Here is a 16,016-nt window from a genome sequence, read left to right on the forward strand (position 1 = left end):
CAAAGAGCACAGTTCACTAGCTTTTAGGATGTTTGCCAGAAGTGTAACCATCACCACAGACCCGCTTAGAACACGTCACTCCACAGGGAAACCCACTCCTTTACCGTCACCTCCCCAGCTCCGCCCCCCATCCCCGGGCACCCACCTTCTCTCCTCCTCTCCACGGTCCCCACAGGCTGCTCCGGCCCCCACGCTCGCCTGGGTGTTTCCTGGGTGGAGGTGGGGACTGTGCCCCGTGGCCCTGGGCCCTGACCCCGCTGACGGCCAGGGACCCGAAGAAGCCAGACTATTGTTCAAGGCTTAACCTTGAAGTCACCTGACCGGGATTCGAACCCTGACCTCCTGGTTCATAGGTCGACGCTCAACCACTGAGCCACGCCGGCCGGCCCACCCTGCTCTCTGGAAGACACCGAGGTCACGTGTCCTGGGTGTGTGTTGGTCATGCTCCCAAACCCCTCTCTCTCTCAGGTTTGGTTTCTCCTGTAGGGCAGGATGCGAGCTTCTGTGACGTGACCTTACGATGCGCCCAGAAACGCTGAGTAACAGACTGGCTGGGATTCATGCCAGGAGAATCCTAAGAACCTGGCACTAAGAAATAAAGCCAGCCCTAACCGGTGTGGCTCAGTGGATAGAGCGCCGGCCTGCGGACGGAAGGGTCCCGGGTTCGATTCCGGTCAAGGGCATGTGCCTTGGTTGCGGGCACATCCCCAGTGGGAGGTGTGCAGGAGGCAGCTGATGGATGTTTCTCATCAATGTTTCTAACCCTCTATCCCTCTCCCCTCCTCTCTGTAAAAAATCAATCAAATATATTTTTAAAAAGAAAAGAAAAGAAATAAAGCTGGATAACGCTAGGAAAAGTCCCTTCTGAGGGAAGAGGTTTTAAAACTTGGGCAGAAATGGAAATTCCAAAGAGGGAATTTAGTCGGCGGCTCCTGGGACCTGGCTCTGGATGGAATATGCATTGGACACATTTGCATGCATTAACCTTCCTGCATCCCCTCAGATGCTTTTTATATATGAAAAGCACGCTCAGGGTTATTTATTTATTTTTTTAATTAACATGTTTTATTGATTTTTTTACAGAGGGGGAGAGGGATAGAGAGTCAGAAACAGCGATCAGCTGCCTCCTGCACACCTCCCACTGGGGATGCGCCCGCAACCAAGGTACATGCCCTTGACCGGAATCGAACCTGGGACCCTTCCGTCCGCAGGCCGACGCTCTGTCCACTGAGCCACACCGGTCAGGGCGCTCAGGGCTTTGTAAACTGAAATGGTGTAAAGAGAACAGTGACACTTCTCCGGGCGGCCCCTGCCTAGGCCACACCCAGAGACAGTCCCCAATCCCAGCCGCGCTGCTCAGCCCAGGCAGGACCCGGAGCCCGTGTCCCCCCCCACCCCCCGCCCCGGGCCAGGCAGCGGCCACCTGCCCACCCCCCACGCCCCCACTGTCCCCACCAGGATGTCCCAACAGGAGCCAGCTGCCATTGGTTGTCTTCCACTGTGAGCATCACCAGCTCCTTAAAGTAGGGGTCCTCAAACTTTTTAAACAGGGGGCCAGTTCACTGTCCCTCAGACAGTTGGAGGGCCGGACTATCGTTTAAAAAAAAAAACTATGAACAAATTCCTATGCGCACTGCGGGCCGGGGACGCGTCGGCTGCTAAGCAGGACAGGCAGCGGCACCCGGCAGGCCGGATCCATGTCCTCGGCGGGCCGCATGTGGCCCGCGGGCCGTACTTTGAGAACGCCTGCCTTAAAGGAACACGGCCCAGCCCTTCCCCTATTTTGAAACATAGCCGTTACACCGGTGAACACGTGTGAAATCCTCGCCCCAAAGCCAGAAACCGTGGAAGGAAACCTGACAGATGTGGCTCCATGACAGGTTTAAAACGTGCACATCGCAAAGGACACAAGCAAAGAGCTAAACCCTACCCTGGCCGGTGTTGCTCAGTGGATAGAGCGTCGGCCTGCGGACTGAAGGGTCCCGGGTTCGATTCCGGTCAAGGGCATGTACCTTGGTTGCGGGCACATCCCCAGTGGGGAGTGTGCAGGAGGCAGCTGATCGATGTTTCTCTCTCATCGATGTTTCTAACTCTCTCTCCCTCTCTCTTCCTCTCTGTAAAAAAAATCAATAAAATATATTTAAAAAAAAATAAAACTTGCACATCGCAAAGAACACAAGCGAAAAGCTAAACCCTACCCAAGCCGGTGTGGCTCAGTGGATAGAGTCGGCCTGCGGACGGAAGGGCCCCGGGTTTGATTCCAGGCAAGGGCACCTGCCTGGGGTGCGGGCTCCATTCTCAATGGGAATGCAGGAGGCAGCTGATCAACGAGGCTCTCTCATCATTGATATTTCCATCTCTCTCTCTCCCTTTCCCTTCCTCTCTGGCACCGCTAAAAATAAATAAAAAATAAAGAAGACAAGACTTCCTTGGCTGGTGTGGCTCAGTGGATAGAGCGTCGGCCTGCGGACGGAAGGGTCCCGGGTTCAATTCCGGTCAAGGGCATGTACCTTGGTTGCGGGCACATCCCCAGTGGGAGGTGTGCAGGAGGCAGCTGATCGATGTTTCTCTCCCATCGATGTTTCTCTCTATCCCTCTCCCTTCCTCTCTGTAAAATATCAATAAAATATATTTAAAAAAAAAAAAAGAAGACAAGACTAATTTTCTAACAGTAAAAGAAAGAAAAGCTAAACCCCCAGTGGAAAGAAAAACGAGAAACTGAAAATAATGGTGAGCGCACCAGGACACGGTGGAGCTGCCCTGACAGCCCCAGCGGAGAAAGCTCTGGGGCGAGGAGAAGTCACACCCGAGAAAAGGCAGAAAAGGGAACACACAGCACACGGGCAGGCAAGTTCCCAAGTGGCCAATGACGAGAGGCAAAGGCGGACGGGTCACCAGCGGCCGGAGGATTTAAAAGCGGAGTGATGAGCCCTGGCCGGCCTGGCCCCCTGGTTAGGGGATCAGCCCAGGCCCCCGAAGGGTCTCAGGTTCAATTCCAGGTCAAGGGCACGCACCTGGGCTGCAGGTTCAATCCCCGGCACGTGTGGGAGGCAACCAATGGATGTGCCTCTCTCAGGTAGGTGTTCCTCTCTCTCTCCCCCTCCCTCCCTCCCTCCCCTCCACTCTCTCTAAAAATCACTGGAAAAAGATGTCCTCGGGCGAGGACTAACAAAAAATAAATAAAAAAGCACGGGGTGAAAAGGCTGTTTTGCCGGGGAGGCTGCCAGAAAGGGAAGGGCCCAGCCAGTTCAGGCCACTCACCCTCCCAGAGGCCCGGGCGGGGGAGGAGGGGGTCTGGGCCGCATTTTGGCAAAATGCATCCTAGACTTTGGCCCCAGGTGGCTTTCCTAAGCACTTACCCTGAGGGCACACTCAGGTGACGTGTCATCAAAGGTCACCTGCAACACCTAACCGAGGAAGCACACGTGAACATATTTCAGGGGTCCTCAAACTACGGCCCGCGGGCCACATGCGGCCCGCCGAGGACATGGATCCAGCCCGCCGGGTGCCGCTGCCTGTCCTGCTTAGCAGCCGACGCGTCCCAGGCCCGCAGTGCGCATAGGAATTTGTTCATAGTTTTTTTTTTAAACTATAGTCCGGCCCTCCGACGGTCTGAGGGACAGGGAACTGGCCCCCCCGTTTAAAAAGTTTGAGGACCCCTGAATAGTCTGTATTTCCAGGTTATTAGCAATTCATTAGGTACATTTTCCCAAATCTTGGATAATGAATATTACTCATTTTTTTGTTTGTTGTTTTTTTTTATTTTTTGTTTGTTTTTATTCTTTTTTTTTTTTCCTCCTTATTTTTTTAATTGATGTTTACAGAGAGGAAGGGATGGGGAAAAGAGGAACACCAGTGAGCAGAACATCCACCGGCTGCCTCCTGCACGCCCCCTACTGGGGATCAAGCCCGAAACCTAAGCATAGGCCCGGACGAATAGAATGTGACTCCTGTAATGAGAAAACATTGTATATTAAAACAGTTCACCGCGCCCTGACCGGTTTGGCTCAGTGGATAGAGCGTCGGCCTGCGGACTGAGGGGTCCCAGGTTCGATTCCGGTCAAGGGCATGTACCGTGGTTGCGGGCACATCCCCAGTGGGGGGGCGTGCAGGAGGCAGCTCATGGATGTTTCTCTCTCATCGATGTTTCTAAAAAAGAGAAAAAAGAAGAAAAAAAAAAGTTCACCACAGCCTTAAAACCATGTTTTCACGGGTTTCTTGACACTTGGCCGCCACAGTTCCCGGACCGCCGGAGACTAGAAGGACCCCCTCCCCGGGCCCAGGGAAAAGCCGCTGGTTTTCATTGTACCAAACGCTGGCGTTTTCAAGGCAGGAAACGGACGCCCGGTTTACCCACACATCCTCTGTGTCGGCCGCAGAGGCAGCGGCAGGGATGGACAGACGGACAGACAGGTGACGCGGCTATCTTCCTCCTGTCCTGCCCCTTGCACCCACGGCCCTGGCACCCTGAGAGGCACCCGCGACGCCGTAGGCCGTGGGCGAAGATCTCTGGATTGTTTGAGAAATAAAACTGGGAAGGCGTCCAAGCCTCCCGCCCCGTGACAGAACCCGTGGGTCCCCTCCCTCTCCCCATCAGGCCAGGTGAGCAGGACAGGAGGGGTGGGGGGTGGCCCCAGGCCCAGCACCCATGGGGGCCAGTCACCAGTTCCCCCCACTCCCTCCTCCAGCGCCGCCACACGCTCAGAGGCCCTGTGGCCAGTCCTCCCTCCCTCCCTCCCTCCCTTCCATTTATTCTTTATTGGTTTCAGAGAGGAAGGGAGAGATAGAAACACCAATGATGAGAATCTTTGATCGGCTGCCTCCTGCACACCCCGCACTGGGGATGGAGCCGGCAAACACCCTCCCCCCCCCCCCCCCCCGCATGTGACCTCCTGATTCGTAGGTGGAAGCTCGACCACTGAGCCACACCGGCTGGGCCCCATGGCCAGTTCCTGAGTGACTGCGGGAAGCTTCTGGGAAACACGGTCTGGAACCCTGCCGGCCTGGCTTCCTGGGCCATGACCCCGAGGCCAAGGCGGCTGGAGGCCTGGGCAGCTGCCTGGATGGAGCTGGCCCTGCAGCGCGCAGCTGAGGGCCCCTGGGGGGCGGGCAGAGGGACCGGCTGCTTCCAGGGCTGGGAGCCCGGCTCTGCTTGCTCCGTGCGGGGAGCTCACCCAGGGAGGGAGGAGGTGCAGGCTCGGGGCCGGCGCCCGGGGGACACTGGACTTGCAGGGGCTCCTAGGGACACAATCCCAGCCTCGACCTCCAGAATCAAGTAGCCGCCAGCGCGCCGCCCGCGCCCCACCTCCCAGCCTGCACTCCCACCTCGGGGTGCAGGGGAGGGCGGGCCTTCCCCGACTCCCAGCACCGAGTGGTCGAGGGCAGGGCGGTCCACAACCCCCGGGGGTCCCCGCCTCCGCAGGGGTGTGCGGGTCACACCAACAATTAATTCACCCGCGGCGCCAGGACACGGCGGGGACCCCGTCCGAGTCAGGGAGGCGGGGCGTCCCCGGCTCCGCAGCGGCCGGCAGGTGGGCGCGCGCTCGCCGGGCGGGGGTCCGGCCGGGCCGCGCGCCTCCCCCGGAACTCGGCCGTGCCATTCCCATGATGCCCAGCCAGCGGGCACGGCTTCCGGAGCGCGGCCGCAGCGCCAGCCGCCGCCGGTAGGTCCGGGGAGGGGGCACCGGGGGTCGCCCCGCCCCGCGCGCCCCGCCCTCCGCGCGGCCCGGACTCCGGGCGGGGGTGGAGGGGAGCGGCGCCCGGGAGCAGGCGGCCCAGCCCCCTCCGCGCGGCCGAGGGGCGGGGCGCCGGGACCCCGCGGCCCCGCGCGCCCCCCGCGCGCCGCTCCTCCCCCGGGACGCGGGCCGGACCGGCCGGCGCTGGGTGGGGGGTGGCGGCGAGGGGCCGGGCGGAGGGCGGCGGGCAGGCAGCGGACGGCGGCGCCGGGCCCCCGGGGAGGGCGCGCGGGGCGGAGGCGCGATCGCCGGGCGCGGGGGGCTGGTACCGCCCCGGGCGGGTGTCGCGGCCCCCGAGGCCGCCCCTGGCCCCGCCTCCGCGTCGCCGGGCCCCTGCGTGTCCCACGGTCCTGGAAGCTGGCGGGGCGCACCAGGTGAGGCGCAGGTGAGGGCCCGTGGGGCAGCTTCCGGCCCGCCCGGCGCCCCCACCCTCGGAGCGCGGCCGAGGATCCCCCCGACCCCCGCGGAAGGGCAGTGGCGTCTGGCGCAGCTTCCGGGAGGGTCACTGGCGCCCCGCCGGCCCCTGGACCCAGAAGCAACCCGGGTGGGGGCGCCCCTCCCCTGCGGGTGCTCACCCCCACGTGGCTGAGGACCTGGTTGCGGCCCCAGCAGAGGCAGTGCGGGCATCAGCGCCCCCAAGAAGGGAGCCCCGTGCTCGGGGTGAGAGGGCACGGCGGGGTCAGCTGCGAGGGCCTCACCCTGCCTCGGACCCCAGGCACCGCGTGGCCCTGCAGCTTTGCTCCGGGGACGAGCTGCAGGATTGTGAGGTCTGGCCTCCTATCTGGCCCACGCGCCCACCTCCCACCTCCGGTTGGCCTGCTGGGCCCTCCACTCTAACCCCAGGGGACGCCCCCCCCCCCACACAGGCACCAGGAGCTGGACCACTTTGGGTGATGTATGGGGGCATTAGAGGATGTGTGTGGGACATTAGGGGATGTATGGGGCATAGGGGATGTATGGGGGGCATTGGGGGATGTATGGGGTCATTGGGGGATGTATGGGGGCATTAGGGGAAGTATAGGGGCATTAGAGGAAGTATGGGGCATTAGGGGGTGTATGGGTGTATTAGGGGATGTGTGGGGGCATCAGGGGATGTGTGGGGGCATTAGGGGATGTGTGGGGGCATTAGGGGATGTATGGGGGCATTAGGGGATGTGAGGGGCATTAGGGGATATGTGTGGGGCATTAGGGGATGTGTGGGGCATTAGGGGATGTGTGGGGGCATTAGGGGATGTGTGGGGCATTAGGGGATGTATGGGGGGCATTAGGGGATGTATGGGGGGCATTAGGGGAAGTGTGGGGGGCATTAGGGGATGTGTAGGGGGCATTAGGGGATGTGTAGGGGGCATTAGGGGATGTATGGGGCATTAGGGGATGTATGGGGGCATTAGGGGATGTATGGGGGGCATTGGGGGATGTATTGGGGGAAGTATGGGGGCATTGGGGGAAGTGTGGGGCATTGGGGGATGTGGGGGGGCATTAGGAGAAGTATGGTGGCATTAGGGGAAGTATGGGGGCATTAGGGGAAGTATGGGGGCATCAGGGGAAGTATGGGGGCATCAGGGGATGTATGGGGGCATCAGGGGATTATGGGGGCACCAGGGGATGTATGGGGCATCAGGGGATGTGTGGGGGCATCAGGGGATGTGTGGGGGCATTAGGGGATGTGTGGGGGCATTAGGGGATATATGGGGCATTAGGGAATGTATGAGGGCATTAGGGGACGTGTGGGGCATTAGGGGACGTGTGGGGGCATTAGGGGACGTGTGGGGCCGTTAGGGGACGTGTGGGGCCGTTAGGGGACGTGTGGGGGCGTTAGGGGACGTGTGGGGCGTTAGGGGACGTGTGGGGCGTTAGGGGACGTGTGGGGGCGTTAGGGGACGTGTGGGGCCGTTAGGGGACGTGTGGGGCCGTTAGGGGACGTATGGGGCGTTAGGGGACGTATGGGGCGTTAGGGGACGTATGGGGGCATTAGGGGACGTATGGGGCATTAGGGGACGTATGGGGCATTAGGGGACGTGTGGGGCATTAGGGGACGTGTGGGGCATTAGGGGACGTATGGGGGCATTAGGGGACGTATGGGGGCATTAGGGGACGTATGGGGGTATTAGGTGACGTATGGGGACATTAGGGAATGTATGGGGGCATTAGGGGACGTATGGGGCATTAGGGGACGTGTGGGGCATTAGGGGACGTGTGGGGCATTAGGGGATGTGTGGGGCATTAGGTGCAGGGAGCCAGGCTGTGCAAGATACGCGCTAGGTGTTCTCCGCCCGAAGGAGGGTGTCCAGCCTGAGAGGATGCCCAGGGCCCGTCACCACTTTCCAGTTCCGGCAGCGTGCGGCTTTGGGGTCCGGCTGGGTGTCCCCGGAGCCAGCTCTGACCTGGCCCGGGCTCTCGAGGTGCAGGGGCAGTGTGATCTAGGAAGTTCTCCTGAGAGGTTCCCTCGGGCAGTTGCTTTAAAGCCACAGGCTGTTGCTGGAGATGCCCCTGAATGTTTTAACCTGGATCTTGCACGGGGCAGGTGTCCCCCGTTTGCTGGAGTCCAAGCTCTCCAGCCAGCCAGGCGCCTTCCACTCGGTCAGCACCGTCAGCACCGGCCCTGGTTCTCCCGGCTTTGCCTCCTGGTGTGGAAACCACTGCGGCCTGCCCGCGGGGCCCGCTTTGACAGGGTGCTTAAGGGTTAGTGTTCTCCATCGCGCTCTTCACACCCGGCCCCTCCACCGCTGGTGCCCACTGCCCTGCGGCTGGGACGTGAGGGCAAGGGCGTGGGTGCCAGGGCTGGGGGCTGGGGTCACCTGCGTCTACCACCGTCCCGGTGCCCGACTCTGCCCAGGGCGTTGTAAACTAGTTGTGATGAACTCTTATTTGGCCGCAGGGCAAATTCTTCCAAAATTTAATTTGGGCCCTTAAATTGGTGCTGTGTTTCTTTCCATAAAGATAGACATATATGATCAGCCCGTGAACTCAGTGTCTCTGCCTCTCTCTATCCTGGCAGCGCAAAGTCTCTCTCACACGTGGGAAAGGACCCCACGCGGGCAGGTGGGGCGATGGAGACGTCAGGCCCGCGACGCGCCAACATTGGCCGCTTTATCCAGACTCCGAACCTGGACTTGAAGAGAGTTCCAAGTAAGGGCAAGAATTCCTGACACTGTAGTTTCCTGGTTTGTGTGTGTGTGTTTATGTGTTGTTGTTTTTTTATTTCAGAGAGGGAGAGGGAAATAGAAACACCAATGATGAGCCCTAACCAGTTTGGCTCAGTGGATAGAGCAGGGGTCCTCAAACTACGGCCCGCGGGCCACATGCGGCCCGCCGAGGACATTGATCCGGCCCGCCGGGCGCCGCTGCCGGTCCTGCTTAGCAGCCGACGCGTCCCAGGCCCGCAGTACACATAGGAATTTGTTCATAGTTTTTTTTTTAAACTATAGTCCGGCCCTCCCACGGTCTGAGGGACAGTGAACTGGCCCCTGTTTAAAAAGTTTGAGGACTCCTGGGATAGGGCGTCGGCCTGCGGACTCAAGGGTCTCAGGTTCGATTCTGGTCAAGGGCATGTACCTTGGTTGTGGGCACATCCCCAGTGGGGGGTGTGCAAGAGTCAGCTGATCGATGTTTCTCTCTCATCGATGTTTCTGACTCTCTATCCCTCTCCCTTCCTCTTTGTAAAAATTCAATAAAATATATTTAAAAAAAAAAAAAAGAAAGAAAGAAACACCAATGATGAGAGAGAATCATGGATCGGCCGCCTCCTGCACGCCCCCCACTGGGGATCAAGCCCACAACACAGGCCTGTGCCCTGACCAGGAATCGAACTGTGACCTCCTGGTTCATAGGTCGACGCTCAACCCCTGAGCCACAGCATCTGGGCTACCTTTGACATCTCTATATAAAAGGCTAATATGCTAAGAGTCCAACCGTCTGTCCGGTCACTATGATGCACACTGACCACCAGGGGGCAGACACTCAACGCAGGAGCTGCCCCCGTGACGCGCACTGGCCTTTTTTTTTTTAAATATATTTTATTGATTTTTTACACAGAGGAAGGGAGAGGGATAGAGAGTCAGAAACATCCATGAGAGAAACATGGATCAGCTGCCTCCTGCACACCCCCCACTGGGGATGTGCCCGCAACCAAGGTACATGCCGTTGACCGGAATTGAACTCGGGACCCTTGAGTCCGCAGGCCGACGCTCTATCCACTGAGCCACACCGGTTAGGGCCGCACTGGCCATTTACAGAGAAATTGCAACGCAGACCTGGCACCACAGAGCAACACTTGGCTTTTCCCAAATGGGACACAGGCTCCGCCACCACCCTGAGCGACAGCCACCAAATCGCAGCCGTCGCTGCCGAGACCCCACGGCGCAAAACGCCACCAGCTTCCTTTCCCTAGCGACTAGCCCCCTTGGAGTTTCTTCAGCCCAGGAACAGGACCTGCTTTATAGCCAGGTGCACACATTTCACACTTTAACCAAATGTCTGGGAAGCGTTTTCCCTGCCTCATCTCATTTGACCCTCACAGAAGTCCTGGAGTAGGGAGATAGGAGACTCGGTGGAATCCCATTTTCTTGTCATTAGCTGGAAAACGGAGATTTAGAAAGCTTAGAAACTTGACCCGACTGAAAAGAAGTAAGAAATGGTGGACCTTGACAATGGCTTCAGGTTTTCTCACTGCACAGAATACAGTCAGACACTGCTGCAGTCAAATATTTCACCCTTTGCCGAAACCGGTGTGGCTCAGTGGATAGAGCGTCGGCCTGTGGACTGAAGGGTCCCGGGTTCGATTCCGGTCAAGGGCATGTACCTTGGTTGTGGGCACATCCCCCATGGGGGGTGTGCAGGAGGCAGCTGATCAATGTTTCTCTCTCATCGATGTTTCTGACTCTCCATCCCTCTCCCTTCCTCTCTGTAAAATATCAATAAAATATATTTAAAAAAAAATTGGCTTAATAAACAGCTATTTAAAAATAAATAAATAAATAAATAAATAAATAAATATTTCACCCTTTGCTCTCCCTGCGTGACCTACAATCACAATCTGCTTCGTGTTGCTATTACTGCTGTGTTGCTGACAATGACCTGAAAGAGAAGTTTGGGTGCTTCACTGGGCTGGAAAAAGTGTAGCTAAAACAGAAAGTGGGTCTAATTAAGCAAGTTTGTTCTCTATCTATAAAAGGCTAAGTTGGCTCGCACATGTGCAGTACATATAAAGCTCTCACCGGCGCCCATCACATGTGTGTGTTTCGATCTGTCATTGTCCATCATGAATTTGGTTGACACTTCTATTACAGAGAAAGGGCGAACAGCGGGATTAAAACATTTCTTCTAATTAATTTCCTTTCAATGTGCACAAATTCGTGCACCGGGCCACTCGTTTTTAGATAAAAAGTGACTCTTTAAAGATGTTTGGGGAAGTGATTGCTGAGTTGCTCACCTCTTATAACGTTCTCTCTCAGGGGCTCGCGGCTCCCGTCAAGAATGAACCGGCCCCCGGGGTCCCTCCTGCTCACCCGCTAGGGTCCGAGCCCTCCTGCCCTCGAACCTGCAGAGAAGGGTGTGCGGCCTTCGTCGCCTGGGCCCCTGGGCAGCCTCTGGAGGTACGAGAAGCCTGCTCTCTCTCAGAGAAGGTGCAGGTGCCATGTGGGCGCAGGGACGGGAAAGGGCAGACACGTGCGCGTTCACGTGGGCGCTTCTGGGCGGGCGGCTGGCGGAGACGCGTTTCCCCTCCTGAGCCCTCCCGGCAGCCCGCCCTGCACAGCCCGGGACGCTGAGGCCACGCAGCCCAAAGGCCCCCGCTGACCGCTGACCAGCGGCCACCGGCACTCTCCCTCCCGCAGTGCGTCTCACCCACGTGCTCTCTTCCCCGCAGGATGTGACGCGCGGCAGACAGGCTGGCCCCTGTGTGCCACCCGGTCGCTAGGATGTTCCTCATGAACGCGCCTCCTGTGCTCCCTCTCCAGTCCGCGTGGGAGGCCTGCGGGCCGCCGGGGAGCTGTAGGTTTCCTGGCCGCCTCTCGGAGCCGGAGGGCGCGGCCGGCGCGGCGGTGAGCGCCCGGGTGCAGATGATCATCAGCTCGCTTCGGGGCGACCGGACAGCGCGGGGCCGGAGCCAGGAGCGCGCCCTGCACCGAGGCCACAGGGGCCGCCACGCCCAGCCGGCCGCCACCCACCCCGCCTGCGGGCTTGCTGCCCACTTGGACCCCACGAGGAAGGAGGCAGCCTCGGACCCCGGCCCCTCGGGGCGGGACTCGGACAGTGACGACTCTGTGGACCGGGGCATCGAGGAGGCCATCCAGGAGTACCTGAAGGCCAAGAGCGGGGCCGGCCAGCCCGCAGCCGCCACCCGGGACCCTCAGTGCCAACCGGAGCCGCCTCCGAACAGCGCCCCAACTACCCTGGGTCCCCCAAAGCGGGCCCCTGGCTCGGGAGGCATCCCCGGTGGCCGCGTGGGAGCCGGTGGCCGCATGGGAGCCGGCCAGGCCCCGGGCTCCGCCTCCCCGGGCAGCGTCAGCAGCGAGGACTCCTTCGAGCAGGGCATCCAGGCGGAGATCGAGCGATTCCTGAGCGAGAAGAGGCAGCACGAGGCCCCGCACGGCGACCGGCCGGCGGACCGAAAGCCCGGCGCTAGCGACAACCTGGCCGCCCCCGCACTCAGGCCCGGCAAAGAGCCGGTGGGCAAGGCGCCCCGGCAGGACGCGGCCGGAGCCTGTAAGGAGTTTGTTTCCCAGAATCCTCCCCGGTTGGCCCCGGCAGCCGTGCAACCCAGGAGCCTCCGGTCCAAGGTCACCGCCGAGCCGGAGAGCGTGGGCGGCCTGAAGCCCGCACCCCCCAGGCCGGCCGCCGCCTGCCGCCCTGCGGACGCCCCGGGAAAGGGCCGGGTCAGGAGGAACCCGGGCCCCGGGCGGAGGGGACAGGGCGTCAGGAGCACCGGCCCGGACCCCGTGCGCGCGGCGGCCGACTCCAGCAGCGACGACGGCATCGAGGAGGCCATCCAGCGGTACCAGCGAGAGAAGAGGAAGGAGGCGAGCGGGGACCCGCCCCAGAAAACCCCGCCCGGGGAGCAGCCCATCCCTCCTGCCCACGGCGCCAGCCACGCCACGAAAAGCACCTTGCCCGACACCCCCAGGAAGACGCCGGGCAAGAAGCCAGTGGCCTCGAAGGCTGTGGGCCTGGGTCCCGGCGGCCTGGACCCCGACCACCCCTCCAAGCCACCAAAGGAACCCAAAGCCCCCGCCGCCCCGGGAAACACAGCGGCCAGGAGCCGGTTTGCGGACGGCGCCTCGTGCCGCGCCGACACCTCCGCCGAGCTGATGTGCGCCGAGGCGATCCTGGACATCTCCAAAGCCATCCTGCCGGCCCCCGGGGAGGGCGGGGCCAGGCCCCCGGCCGCCAGCCCGCTCCCCTGTCCCCCCGCCGTGCCTTCCCGCTCTGACGGCGACAGCAGCTCTGTGGACAGTGACGACAGCATCGAGCAGGAGATCCGGAACTTTTTGGCGCTGAAGGCACAGTCGGGGACTTTGCTGGCCAGAGGGGACACCTGCCCGCCGTCCACACACAGCCCCCTGCCGGGCCCCCCCGGGCAGGCCGGTGACCCCAAGGCCCCCGTCTCTAAAACACCGGAGCCTCCGCTGAGCTGCAGAAGGAAACGCAGGGCGGGCGGTGGCGCCGTGCGGTCGCTGACACCCAAGAAAACGAGAGAGGCGGTGAAGGAGGGCGCCCCGGACGCTGGCCCCGGCAAGGCCGGCGAGGCCCCTGGGAGGGACGGCGAGGCCAGGGGGCAGTGCCCTCCCTGCAGGACGGCCGGGCCGGGGGGTGAACACGGAGCCGCGGACGCGAGGGGCGGGGTGTCGCCGGGCCCCGGGAAGGCGGTCGAGGCCCGGAGCGTGGACAGGAAGGAGAGCTCCGAGGACAAGAGCAGCTCGCTGGACAGCGACGAGGACCTGGACACGGCCATCAAGGACCTGCTGCGGTCCAAGCGGAGGCTCCGGAGGCGCTGGAGGGAGCCCCGCGCCGGGGGCCGGAAGAAGGTCAGGTTCGGCAGCGCCGAGGCGCGGGCCCTGGGTCCGCAGGGCGGCCCCCGGAGAGGCGGCCGGGACAGAAGCCCGGCCGTGCTGAAAAGCTGCCTCTCCAAGTCCAAAAGGGACAGCTGGGCGGGCCCGCCCGCGAGACCTTCCCGCGGCTTCTGCAGCCCCAGCACCGAGAGCGCCAGGCCAGGCCCCGCAGACCCGCCCCAGGCCCTCCCGTCGGGGCCGAGTCCATTCCCCGGCGAGGCCGAGGCCTGCCACCGCCCCGGCTCCGCCGCCAGCCCCGGCCTGCGGTCTGATGACAGCAGCTCCGTGGACAGCGACGACAGCATCGAGCTGGAGATTCGCAAGTTTTTGGCCGAAAAGGCCAAGGAGACGGAGAGCGGCTCGGAAACTCCGGGAGGGGCTCCGGGGGGCGGGCCCAGGCCAGAGCCACTGTGCCGGAAGGGGGCGGCCCCGGCCCCGGCCCCACAGCCGGGCATGTGCACGCGGAGCCAGAGGGGCAGGGGGACCCCTCAGCCAACCGCGGGGCTCCGGGGCGGCCCCCGCACGGAGCCGGCCTGCCTCCCCGCTGCTCCGCCCAGAAGCCAGCCAGCGCCCCCCCGGAGCAGCAGCGGGACCTTGTCGGCCAGAGGGTCCCCCGCGGGCAGGAGAAGCCTTCATCCCCACAGGGACCAGAGCCCACGCGGGGCGTCCAGCGTGGCAGAGGCTGATGCCCGGGCGCGAAGTCCCGGGGGGGCCTTGCCCGCCACCTCTCAGAGCCGGAGCGCCCCGACTCGGAGCCCGGGAGCCGACAGGGAGGGGGGCCCCCAGGCCGGCCTCGCCCTCCCGTGGGGCGATTTCGCCCACCAGAGCCCACTCCAGAGCACGTGGGCGCTGAGCTCAGAAGGCAGGGACGTGGCATGGAAGGGGGCCCTGGGGAGCGAGAGGGAGAGGGGGCCGGAGGGCCAGGTCCGGGGCACCGCCGGCCTCGCCACGGACCCCAGGAAGGGCCTGCCCTTCGCAGGCTTCTCCCCGCTGCTCCCCACGCAGCTGTTCCACTTTGGAAGCAGCGCCTCCTGGGGGGCCCCGGCCGCCGGGCTCTTCAGCCCCGGCCTAAGCCTGCCCCTGCAGGGCCCGGCCTTCTCGGCCTTCAGGGAGGCCCCCGCCGGCCACACGGGCCGGTTCGGACGCTCGCGCCTGCTCGGGAAGGAGGCCCGGACCTGGCCCCGGAGGAGGGCGCTCGGCTCCCGCGGCGGCAGAAACTCGGGCTCCGACGAGGACGTGTTAGACCTGCGGTACAGACGGCGGGCGCACAGAGACAAGGACCGGGAGGCCTGGGGCAGCGACACCAGCGAGCTGAGCGACACCTCCGTGGAGGATGGCAGCCCCGTGGCCAAGGGCAAAGTCCTCCAGCTGTGAGCAGGCGTCCTGGCGCCAGCGTGGCAGGGCCGCGCGTGGATGTGCGCGTGGACCTGTGCGTGCACACGGCGACGCTGGGTAGGGGGACGGGCCACCGGGACCGCCCTGTACATATGTACACTGACGGGAAGCGATGCCCCTATTTAACACGTGTGTCCTGGTAAATATGATTTTTGTAGCTTTTTTTGTAAATTATTTAAAGTGCTGTAAAAACTATTTTTGGAAACCGGAGCTGTTGGGTTTTGTAGGGCGTCCCCGGCGGTGGTCCCGTGCTTTCAGCACGCCCTCGCAGCCCCCGGAGCACCCCCGAGCCCTGAGGTCTCCGTCCGGAGGTTCCTGGACACGGCTGGTTAGAGGGGGACCCTGGGCCGGGAGGCTGAGCACGTCCCCCGAGCTCTGCGGCCGCAGCCTCCGACCGGCCAGCGGCTAAGCACAAACGCCAGCGAGGACCCGGCACGCGGGCCCGTGTCGTCGCCCGTCCAGTGCTGTTCCGTGGGCACGGGCAGCGGCTCGGTAAACGGCTCTGCGCACGGAGCCCCTGCCCTCGTTCCCAGCCGGGCCCTGCAGGGCAGGCGGCCGTGCGCTTAGCGTCCGTGTCCAAAGCATGATGAGGTCCCAAGTGCCCGGCCGGCGCGGCTCAGGGGCCGAGCATCGAATCACAACCCAGGAGGTCAGGGTTCGATTCCCGGTCAGGGCACGTGCCCCAGTTGTGGGCTCGATCCCCAGTGCGGGGCGTGCAGGAAGCAGCCGATCAATGATTCTCTCGTCATCCATGTTAATCTCTCTCTCTCCCTCTCACTTCTCTCGGAAGTCAAATTTTTTAAAAGACACATTTTTTTAAAAAAACAACAAAGGTATT

At 62.2% G+C, this 16,016-nt stretch overlaps 1 protein-coding gene across 4 annotated transcripts; it reads left to right on the top strand.

Annotated features, from left to right (window-relative positions):
* Positions 1 to 5,244: 5,244 nt before the first annotated feature.
* Positions 5,245 to 15,327, top strand: PPP1R26 (protein phosphatase 1 regulatory subunit 26). 4 transcript variants are annotated; one of them, XM_080670125.1, is made up of 4 exons: positions 5,245 to 5,663; positions 8,734 to 8,864; positions 11,189 to 11,329; positions 11,602 to 15,327. In XM_080670125.1, exon 4 carries the CDS (start codon positions 11,654 to 11,656, stop codon positions 15,155 to 15,157), a length of 3,504 nt encoding a protein of 1,167 aa, XP_080526251.1. In that variant the 5' UTR covers positions 5,245 to 5,663; positions 8,734 to 8,864; positions 11,189 to 11,329; positions 11,602 to 11,653; the 3' UTR covers positions 15,158 to 15,327. The 4 variants fall into 4 exon arrangements, with proteins under 4 accessions (XP_080526251.1, XP_080526250.1, XP_080526249.1 ...); XM_080670124.1 differs by lacking the exon at positions 5,245 to 5,663 and adding an exon at positions 5,902 to 6,120; XM_080670123.1 differs by lacking the exon at positions 5,245 to 5,663 and adding an exon at positions 5,902 to 6,109.
* The last annotated feature ends 689 nt before the right edge of the window (positions 15,328 to 16,016 follow it).

Source organism: Plecotus auritus (assembly GCF_963455305.1).
Source record: "Plecotus auritus genome assembly, chromosome: 5".
Classification (NCBI taxonomy): Eukaryota; Metazoa; Chordata; class Mammalia; order Chiroptera; family Vespertilionidae; genus Plecotus; species Plecotus auritus.

Bases quoted from the DNA above. Each gene is read 5' to 3' on its own strand.
- PPP1R26 (XM_080670125.1), top strand. From the start codon at position 11,654: ATGTTCCTCATGAACGCGCCTCCTGTGCTCCCTCTCCAGTCCGCGTGG.